We start from the raw sequence: 11,601 nt of genomic DNA, 5'->3' as shown, positions 1-11,601 counted from the left end.
GCATCATAGGAGCAAAAAGGCTCCTATGATGCTGCTTGGCCTGCTGTGTTCATCCAGCTCTGCACCTTGTTGTCTCTAACCTTTCATAAATCTTTTTTGACTCTATCCAATTTTACTATTATTTACCATCTTCTCTGAAGACAGATGCAAAGTAACTTTTGTTCCCTGTTCTTCACTAGAAATTCTCACACCCATACCCGTAATGGGCTGACATTTGTCCTCGCGAAATCTTTTCCTTTTCACATAGCTAAAAAGCTTTTAGTTTGCCTTCATATTCTCTTCTTCCATTCTTAAGGAGTTTCTTGGTAACCTCTGGTTGGGTACTAAATTGTTTACCATTGCTGTGATCCTTATCAGCCACTTCCTTTAATCTAATGCAATTCTTAACACTTAATTAGCTGATTTACTTTTCCCTTTGGGTGTTTGGAGTTACAGTGATGTATATAAAAAGCGTCTGATAGCATTTGCTATCTGTTGTGTTCCCTCTCAAATCGTCTCCAGTTCCTTGGCTATTTATAACACTGACCACAACAAACAATGCTATCAGCCTACTACTACTTCCAACACCCTTTCTCCAGGTACTTTTTTAAAAATCATCTACTTCGCAAAGTTATATTTCTCTGCCTTCAACACTGCACTTTATTATCTTCAGTCACTCCTTTTTATCTCTAACTGTTCTGGTTAGATGAAGGCCATGCAACCAGTAAAGATTTCCTGTTGCAGAATGCAGTACACCATTCCAGAAACAAACTTCCCCACTACACCATCTGTCAAGCTATGCAACACTACTGAGCTGTCAGCTTTTGTGGCATTGTCTCAACCAGTTTGATAGATGCTGTCATGTTTTCAATGTTGAGTTTTATTCTAAGGTCAAGCAAAATAAAATTGTATACTCACCATCACATTTATCACAAATTACATTTTTCTTCAATGCCAGCTTCCTTGTGGCTCCATTGTAAAGATCTTCAAGTGAAACAGCCAACTGGTGAACGACATCCTTGCCTAGATACAAATAATGCGACCAAGATATATGAAACTATATTCAAAGGCTGACGTTGATTTTTAAAAAAAAAAGTTAGGCAAGTATTAAAACGTGATACCAACTTCATACTTGAGGAAAGCAGTTAAATTTGTTGACATACAACCAAAACATTGTCAAGAGTTCAAGCTGCCAAACAAGCATACTTGGAAAATATCCTACATTAATATTTGAGTTGATTGACTTGGCTTCTCCAGACAGATTTTGTTTTTAAGTCAATTTAATAAAGTTACCCAGGATTTCTGCAATGAAGAAATTTTTTAAGTTTATGTACATTGAAGTGATCAAAAACCAAGGCTTGCAATAGACAAAACATGCTTTGATCTCATGTCCTTGGCCTAAACACAGGCATATCGCAAGATGAATCTTGAAGTCAATTTTGAATGGTTGAAAGCTTGCAATCTTTCTGAATAGTTGTGCATTAGACTATATTTCCAATAAACAATGCTAGCACTCAGTAGAAATTCTTGGAACAATATTTTATAGGCCAGTAAGACTGGTTTGACAACTTGAAAAACAAAATGCTCCTGGCCAGACTCAAGAACCAATGACAGCTGATTAGCTGGCAAGCACTCAATACATGAAACGGATCATATACAAAAGATACAGACAAGTCAAAAGTATGTTGCCTACACTGTTAAGCTGTACACAATGTTCAAGTATGAGCTCAGTGGGATTCCTAGTACTGAGAACCATGAGTTACGTGACCCATAACAAAACTTCTTTATATATGCTAGATAAAGCACATATGTTGCACAGGTGCAAACAGAAGGTGCATTATTGAATCACATTGAATATTATGGAAAATACCTTTGCAATATATACCTCAGACCATTTCCATTGGTGAACCTTTACCCCTAAATGACCTGTGCACTCTAATCTTCATTATTATACCTTGACTTACTGGAAAATAAACTAACTACTTTTCTAAACTGCGCATCTAGTAATAAGTTGAAGACTTATTGTAGTAAATGGATAAGTGAAAGGTGTTCTTTAGATTCGCTTAATTTTAACAAGCTCACCTTGGTTTCAGCAAGAAATTAAGTTGAGTTGCAGCAAACTACAATGGAGTCTAGATGAAGCTGAGGCCCTGATTATTACTTCTGTTTTGTAGCCCCTTTCACTTCCAATGAAGCTCAATGGAAGTTTAAGGAACAGCAACTTATCTTTCAAAAAGGCACTTTACAGCCTTATCAAAATAAAGTTCAACAATTTTCAATCATAACCTGCATGCTCAGTTTATGATTATTCTTTGCCATTTTCTGCACTAATTGTTTCTTCTACTGTCCATTAACCATCAACCATTGTTCAATCAATTTTTTGTTGTTTAATCACACCTATCTTCCAACCCGTCGGAGGTTTTATCCCTTTCCTCCATCACCCATTCTCCTGCCTCTGCATTTGTTTAAAACCTGTTGCATTTCAAAATTTTCCCAGTTCTGATGAAAGGTCACATGCAGTGTTAACTTTTGCACTTGTTTTTCTCTCTGCAGATGTTGCTCTACATTGCAGAGTATTCCCACCATTTTTTGGATTTCAGCATCTGCAATATTTTGCAAAACAGTTCTCTGAAGTAGAGTACTTAATTTAAAATTTATGTAAATAAAACAAGTGCTAAAAATTGCACAGACTTTTAAAGGTCAAAGATTTGATATTAGGGAAATAGAATATTATATGGACAGCTGGGTGAAAATTTTAGGGTTCCAATAAGAATTCTTATTTTCAAGATACAACACATTTAAAAAAGGTGGCAACTTTGCTCAGTAGCCCTGTGTCTTCCTACAAAAATGATGATTTGACAGAAATTTCTCCCTACCCAAGTCTCTAATGAACTAGGGAAATTACTTCATGTACCTCTTTTCTCCCTTTGCATTCTGCCACCACCACCAAAGAACATGTCGAAGATGTCCATGGGCGAGGAGAAACCACCACCCCCTACTCCTCCTTCCTTAATGGCTTGTTCACCACCTTGGTCATAGAGATCTCGCTTCTTAGGATCTGATAAAACCTCATAGGCTTGTGATATAAGCTTGAACTATTAAAAAGAAGCAAGAAAGAAGGTAACTAGAAATGAACAAAAGCACTTGAAATATCTACTGTAGGTACAAACATCTCTAACTCAAAACAAAATAGATTGTGTTAAGGTCATTTTCTCTTTGAAATGCTTTATTTGCTTCAGCATAAGAAAAAAATTATTGGAAAACAATTTTTTGTCGAAAAAATCCACAACCCTTTTTTCAGAATAAGATGGTAATTATTTTAGAAACCAACATTAAAAAAAAAAGCCTTAAACAAAATTACCATTGGAACACACACATCAGGCTATTGTTCTCCAACTGGGCCACCATTCCAAAAGTGTATTAATGAAGTTATTAAATAACAGATTGTCAGGAGTCTTGCTTATCTAGACAAACATTTAGTCTAAAAAAAAGTTAACTGGTGTCACAAAAAAATGCTATGCACACCATAATATGTTTCTAAAGCTAGAAATAATCAGGGATTTGCCTTACAACCGCCCATTTTAAATAGCAAATTTTGAAAACAGATTTGATTAGACTGTCACTCAGTAAATCAGAAACCCAAGAGAGACTCAAAGAAACCAACCATGCAGTTTTAACAAGAACCATAGGACAGTGTACAAAACCAAGATTCAAAATCCAGGTTGTCATGGCCTGCCGTTGATAAAGTTTGACATTCCAAGGTGGTATTATGAACACCACAAAGCTTTTAAAATGTTTCTTATTGATAGCAGGTATTACCATGAGAAACATGAACAATTTAAGCTGTATATATGGTTCTGCCGAGAAGTGCTGTAACTGGACATATATCCAAATGTTAATTCCAAACTAAATGTAATTGAAGCTTCTCCTTTTAGCCTAATAACTTAAAACCTCCCATTCCTAATTATCAAGGTATTTCCAGGTTTCAACAAGCCTTTTGAAGAGCCAGGCATTAATTCAGATTAGGTGTCACTGAGAAGCCCAGCATTTATTAATCATCTCTAACTGACCACAAACCAGACTATGGGCCAAAGGGTCTCTTCTGTGCTGTGTGACTGAAAGATGGTCTGAGTTGCCTTGAATCGTTGCAGTCCACAGTCCAATTACTAAGGAAGTTCCATGATTTTGATCTTAAAAAGTGAAGGAATAGAATCACTTACTAGTCAGGATATGCACGGTTTAGACAAGAATATGGAAGGTGGTGTTCCCATAACTTTCAGCCTGCCCTTCAACACAAAGTGCTTTTGTATTGCAATATGTATCATAGTATACACTGCACTCCGTACGTAGATTGTGGAGGAATTAAATTGAAGTGATTCACAATGTTTCAAAGCAGTTTTCCCTGGATGGTGTTGAATTTGGAGTATTATTAGAGCTGGACACAAAGAAAAATAAAAAGGTATCCATCATACTCCTGATTTGTAAAAGCTGGTGGAAAGTGACTAGCACCCAGAGATATCTTGCCTCATCTTTTGTGACTACACTTGGTGATTTCAAGCCCTACCTCAACTCTCCCTTGCTCTTTCAATTTCACTATCTTGTTACTTTGTGTTCATAGGATGTGCCTACTACTAGCTAGGCCAGCATTTAGTGTCCATAACCAAATCCTTTCCCTCCAAACACTATTGTAGCGACTCCCTCAAAGCTGCCATCTAAAATGGCCTTTCTAATCCCAGTCAAAGACCAAAATACTGCAAACAGAGGGGCTGGCAGTATTCAAGGGGTGAAATGGAGCTAACGTCAATTACTTTTCATCAAGATATTGCAGGACCTGCAGAGTATTGCAAGCCCTGGACTTCCAGCATCCATAATATTTTGCTCTCGACTCTCATGGTCTCGATCATAAACAATGCCAGGTCTGATTATTTCCAAGTATCCTTTACTCACCTCTTTCAACATCCTTCTAAACCTACTTTCTTCCATTTCTGGGCAAAAAGTTTTCCTTCAGGGAGTCAGATATGGAAACGGACCCTTCGGTCCAACTCATCCATGCTGACAAGCTATCATATAAATCTAGTCCCATTTGCCAGCATTTAGCCCGTATCCCTCTAAACCCTCCCTATTTATATACTCATTCTGATGCCTTTTAAATGTTGTAATTGTACCAGCCTCCACCATTTCCTCTGGCAGCACATTCCACACACTCCCCACCCTGTGCATGAAAAAGGTGTCCCTTAGGTCCCTTTTAAATCTTTACCCTCTCACCCTAAACCTATGCCCTCTAGTTTTTGACTCCCCCCATCATGGGAAAAAGGTCTTGCCTATTTATCCTATCCATGCTCCTCAATTTTTCTCAGCCTCCAACACTTCAGGGAAAATAGCCCCAGCCTCTCCCTACAGCTCAAATCCTCCAACCATGGCAACATCTTTGTAAATCTTTTCTGGACCCTTTCTAGTTTCACAACATCCTTCCTACAGGAGGAAGATCAGAATTGCATGCAATACTCCAAAACTGGCCGAACCAATGTCCTGTATCACCGCAGCATGACCTCCCAATTCCTGTACTCAATGCACCGACAAATAAAGGCAAGCATACTAAATGCCTTCTTCACTACCCTGCCTACCTGCGACTCCACTTTCAAGGAACTATGGACCTGCACTTCAAAAAGTCTTTGTTCAGCAACACTCCCCAGGACCCCTTCATTAACTATGCAAGTCCTGCCCCGATTTCTCTCATACAAGGAAACATGTTTGTTATTGTGCTTCTTGGACTGAGGTGCTTCCAAAGCAAAGAAGTTTGAGAAGGTCTGTATCAATAGTGGGGCTTCCAATGTTCAACTCAATTAGGAAACTAAAGGTTGCAAACAGTGACCAGGGAGGGTATAGAATTGGTGATACAGGTTGAGGAGAATACTTTTAATCTGCTGGGTGGACAGCAGTCAACAGAGGTGGTGCATGTTGATCTGGGTGCTATCAGCTACATTTGAAAACTGATCCCATAGCTGCAGATGATGCTAACAGACATAGCTACAAAAGTAAAACAGGGTTCTACCCTTACAGATTCTAGTAGGCAATAGGACAACAGCAGGAACAGAAACCACTACTGCAGAGGTTCTACATATAATAGATACGCAAGAGATGAGCTAAGCAGAATCACTCATACTAAGCTGGGGAAGGGAGGATAAATATCAAAGAACAATATAATAAACTGAGCCAGAAGTCAGGATGATGAGCAATCAATTGATTTTGAACATTTTGGTGCAGTTTGATGCAGTGGAAGGGATAGAAATCAGAATGTTGATCTTTCAACAGGTACTGGCCAAAGGTCTGACAAATCTCACCTGGTCAATTACCGCTCCATCAGTCTACACCTAACCAAAATGACAAAAGGAGTGAGTGGCTACAAAACAGCATTTTAATCTACTTGCCAATGCTTTGTTTGACTTTTGCCATGATCATAACTTCAGATTAACACTGATACCTCATTTGTGAAATTCAGCTTTTGTGGCAATGACTGCACCTGACATGAAAGCACCACTAGATAATTGTAACATTAAGGAGCCCAGGTAAAACCAAAGTCAATGAGATTAGGAGGACACTCAGTGGTTGCAGACAGGCCTGACCAAAGCTGCCTGATTGTGATAGTGGGAGATTAATCAGCTCAGCCTCAGGACATAGCTACCCTGGAAAACTCAAGTAGCAATCTAATTCTCTGAAATGAGGCTGTTCATTAATGATATTCAGATCCACTGCTTCACAATTTTCTAGATAATGAAGCAGACCATACATGCATTCAGCAAGAGCTGTCCAATACACAGGTTTCGGCTGAAGATCAACAAGATTCACATGATTGCTAGTTAAAGATCATGCAAGAAACCTATTAACATACCAGTGTCGCACACTGGTCAGAAACAACTGCATGGATAAGCTTAAATAACATAGCTATTTGAATCAGTCTTGAGTATTTTTAAAGAAACTGGCTCAACTACTAACACTAAAAGCCTTTCCACCACCTCAAAGATGCAATTTAGGAGTGTAATAAATAATCTTTACAGGCCTGTAGAGAAATCCAACACAACCCAAGACAAATCAGTTGGATTGGTTCTTCACTCTTTAGCCTAAATGTCCACCACCTCCACCATTAACATGCTGTGTCTGCAGTAGGGTTAAGGGATAACAATCCTGAATTCTTTAGCAACATCATCGAAACCCACTAGTTCCACTTCCCAGACACAGATGCAGGAGGACACCACATCTTTCAACTTGTCCATTAAATCTTAATTCCAATAAGAAGAAATGTCAAAGTACAAACACGGGTTCAAAGGCTAGGGGAGGAAGTAAATTGAAGGGATTTCAGTGTGTTTAAACATAGAACATAGAACAATACAGCATAGTACAGGCCCTTCGGCCCACAATGTTGTGCCGACCTCTTATCCTACTAAGGTCAATCTACCCTGCATACCCTACATTTTACTATCCTCCATGTACCTATCCAAGAGTCGCTTAGAAGTTCCTAAAGTATCTGACTCCACTACTACTGCCAGCAGCGCATTCCACACACCCACCACTCTGAACAGCCTACCTCTGACATCTCCCCTACACCTTCCTCCAATCACCTTAAAATTATGCCCCCTCATAACAGTCATTTCCGCCCTGGGCAAAAAGTCTCTGACTATCCACTCTATCTATGCCTCTCATCATCTTGTAAACCTCTATCAAATCACCTCTCATCCATCTTCGCCCCTATGAAAAAAGCCCTAGCTCCCCCAACCTTTCCTCATAAGACCTGCCCTCCAGTCCAGGCAGCATTCTGATAAATCTCCTCTGCACCCTCTCTAAAGCTTCCACATCCTTCCTATCATGAGGTGACCAGCACTGAACACAACATTCCAAGTGTGGTCTAACCAGCATTTTACTGAGCTGCAGCGTAACCTCAATTTAAACGCAATTCCCCTGCCAATGAAAGCCAACACACCATACGCCTTCTTTACAACCCTATCAACTTAGGTAGCAACTTTGAGGGATATAAGGACGTGGACCCCAAGATCCCCCTGTTCCTCCACACTGCCGAGAATCCTGCCATTAACCCTGTATTCTGCATTCAAATTCAAACTTCCAAAATGAATCACTTCACACTTTTCTGGGTTGAATTCCATCTACCACTTCTTTGCCCAGCGCTGCATCTTGTCAATGTCCCGTTGCAAGCTACAACAGCCTTCCACGTTGTCCACAACTCCACCAACCTTCGTGTCATCGGCAAACTTACCAACCCAGCCTTCCACTTTGTGATCTTTATAAATGACTTGGATGATGAAGAGCAGAGGTCTCAGAACAGATCCCTGCGGAACACCACTGGTCACCGAGCTCCAGGCTGAATACTTTCCATCTACTACCACCCTGTCTTCTATTGATAGCCAGTTTTGTATCCAGACAGCCAAATTTCTCTGAATCCTTACTTTCTGAACAAGCCTACTATTTGGAACCTTATCAAATGCCTTGCTAAAATCCATATACACCACATCCACTGCTCTACCTTCATCGAAGTGTTTTGTCACATCCTCAAAGAATTCAATAAGGCTTGAGGCATGACTTGCCCCTCAAAGCCACGCTGACTAGTTCTAATCAAACTGTGCTTTTCCAAATAATCATAAATACTATCTCTCAGAATCCTCTCCAATAATTTGCCCACAGAAGAAAAACTGAACAGTCTGTAATTTCTAGGATTATCCCTATTTCCTTTCTTGAACAAGGAAATGACATTTGTCACCCCCCAATGGACAGTGAGGATGCAAAGATCATTGCCATAGGGGCAGCAATCTCTTCCCTTGCTTCCCGTAGTAACCTTAGGTATATCCCATCTGGCCCAGGGGACTTATCTATCCTCATTTTCTTCAAGATTTCTAGCACATCCTCCTTCCTAACATCAACCTGTTCGAGCATATCTGCCGGTTTCATGCTATCCTCACAAACATCAAGGCCCCTCTCACTGGCGAATACTGAAGCAAAGTATTCATTAAGGACCTCCCCTACCTCCTCTAACTCTGCACACAAGTTCCCTCCACCATCCCTGATTGCCCCGACCCTCACTCAAGCCATCCTCTTGTCCCACACGCAAGTCTTGGTTTTCCTTGATCCTACCCGCCAATGTTTTCTCATACCCGCTTCTAGCTCTCCTAAGTCCATTCTTCAGTTCCTTCCTGGCTACTTTAGACCTCTAGAGCCCTGTCCAATCCTTGCTTCCTCAACCTTAAGGAGGCTTCTTTCTTCCTCTTGACTAGGTGTTCAAGATGTCTTGTCATCCAAGGTTCCTTAACCTTACCATCCTTTCCTTGCCTCAGTGGAACAAACCTATCCAGAACCTGAAGCAACTCCTCCCTAAACAACCTCCACATTTCTATCATGCATTTCCCAGAGAACATCTGATCCCAACTGGTGCTCCATAGTTCTTGACTAATAGCATTGTAATCCCCCCTCCCTCAATTAAATACTTTCCCATACCGTCTGCTCCAATTTCTCTCCATGACTAGTAAAGGACGGAGTTGTGATCACTATCACCAAAATACTCTCCCACCGAGATCTGACATCTGACCTGGTTCGTTGCCAAGCACCAAATCCAATATGGCCTCCCCTCTAGTCAGCCTATCTACATCTTGAGTCAGAAATCCTTCCTGAACACACCCGACAAAATTTGCTCCATCCAAACTATTTGCACTTAGGAGGGTCCAGTCCATATTAGGGAAGTTGAAGTCGCCCATGCCAACAACCCTATTACTTCTACAACTTTCCAAAATCTCCCACCCAATATGGTCCTCAGTGTCTCTGTTGCTACTGGGGGTCTACAGAAAACTCCCAATAAAGTGACTGCTCCTTTCCTGTTTCTGACTTCCACCCTCCTCCATGACCTCCCTTTGTGCAGCTGTGATACCATCCCTGATTAGTAAAGGTGGCAGGGGAGATGGAAGGGAACAGTAAATTGAGGACAAGCAACATTAGTTTAGTTCAGTCTCAATTTTAATGAAATAATGGGCAGAGTCTACATTTACCATGTAGTTTTCTCAACTAGTTATTCAACATAAGGACAATTTCACACATGATATTAAATATGTGCCTTAAAGTAGCAACAAAGCAAGCAGTCAAGATCCTTGTGTAGGTATGTGTATTAGAATACTGTATACTTTAGCAATAGAGCTTTGAAAGGGAAGCATGTCCAGCTTTCCAGCCACATTTCTCCCTTACCCCTTCCAAATTCAGCACATTAGCAAAACCCACTTCCTGCTCTCCCAGATCCTATTCCTATTAAACTAATGGCCAATCAAACACTCTCTCAGACCCTAACCCTAACTCTCCATTTTGGGTGATAATGGTCCAGATATGTTGATGGCCAGATTTGTTGCAGGAGCTTAAACTGCAGGTGCACACTGAAACCATGCAGAAATCCCAATTGAGGCATTGACAATTTCCCTGGCATCTGGAACTCTGAAAAAGCACCTCAGTCGAGAGATTTGAGAAGGACCTGACTCACTTAAGCTTAATTATTAATCAGAAGTTACAGATTAAAAACTATGTCCTGAGTAACTACTGAACCTTGCCCTTTCCTCCCCCTACTTACCACCAATTCTCTCCCTGCCCCACTCAGCAAAACACCCAAATCTGACCCCACTGGCAACCATACACATTGACTCAAACCCATTGCTCTTGCCTGATCAGTCCTGTAACCCACACAACCTGCCACAGCTGACACCCCATCCAAACCTACCCCAAACAGCCATTCACTTACCTGCCCTCTAGTTATCAATGGATCTAAACATTTAAACTTCAGAACTTGGCACTCCGGTGTTGCAGAAGGTGGCACAGTTTCAAACATGATCTCCTCTACTGTTGGATTCAAAGCTTCCTGCACAAGTTTTGGACAAGTGAGCCCCTATTCATGAGTGTGTAGCACAGAAGTCAAAAAAACTTACCTTTTGAAATCTGATCATGGTTTGGAAATCGGATTCTCTCCTAATTTACTGTCATCAATCCAGAAGACTATAAAATGTAGGAGCAGAATTAGGCATTAGGCCCATCAAATTTGCTCCATCATTCAAACATAGCTGATCTTTAATAACCCCACTCTCCTGCTTTCACTCCACAACCCTTGATTCCTCCCTCACCCCGCCAATCAAGAACCTATCTTAAATACAATTAATGACTGGGCCTCCACAGCCCTCTGCAATGAGTTCTGCAGAATCACCAAGTTCTGACTAAAAAAAATTCCTCATCTCCGTTTTAAAAGGGTCACCCCTTCACTCAGGCTTTGGCCTCAGTTTCAAGTCTCTCCCACTAGTTTTTTTTCCCTATTCATTTCATGGGATGTGAGTGTCGCTGGCTGGCCAGCATTTCTTGCCCATCCCTAGTTGCCCTTGAGAAGGTGGTGGTGAGTTGCCGTCTTGAACCGCTGCATTCCTCCTGCTGTGGGTTGACCCACAATGCTATTAGGGAGGGAATTCCAGGATTTTGACCCACCAACAGTGAAGGAATGGTGATATATTTCCAAGTCAGGACAGTGAGTGACTTGGAAAGGAACCTGGAGTTGGTGGTGTTCCCATAAATCTGCTGCCCTTGTCCTTCTAGATGGAAGTA

At 40.9% G+C, this 11,601-nt stretch overlaps 1 protein-coding gene across 1 annotated transcript in view; it reads right to left on the bottom strand.

Annotated features, from left to right (window-relative positions):
• LOC109913918 (dnaJ homolog subfamily A member 4-like) overlaps positions 1-10,900 on the bottom strand; it is a gene marked incomplete at its 5' end in the record, with an annotated part of 17,489 nt that extends 6,589 nt beyond the window's left edge. Inside the window, 3 exons of the mRNA XM_048593109.1 lie at positions 877-1,002; positions 2,894-3,074; positions 10,757-10,900. Coding sequence (XP_048449066.1) covers positions 877-1,002; positions 2,894-3,074; positions 10,757-10,900 — 451 coding nt within the window. The remainder of the gene's footprint in view (positions 1-876; positions 1,003-2,893; positions 3,075-10,756) is intronic.
• Positions 10,901-11,601: the final 701 nt, after the last annotated feature.

The sequence above is a fragment of the Rhincodon typus genome, unplaced genomic scaffold, assembly GCF_021869965.1.
Source record: "Rhincodon typus isolate 14 unplaced genomic scaffold, sRhiTyp1.1 hic_rhity00002335, whole genome shotgun sequence".
NCBI classification, from domain to species: domain Eukaryota; kingdom Metazoa; phylum Chordata; class Chondrichthyes; order Orectolobiformes; family Rhincodontidae; genus Rhincodon; species Rhincodon typus.
Note: the sequence above shows the minus strand (reverse complement) of the source record. Positions and strands in the feature narration are given on the sequence as shown.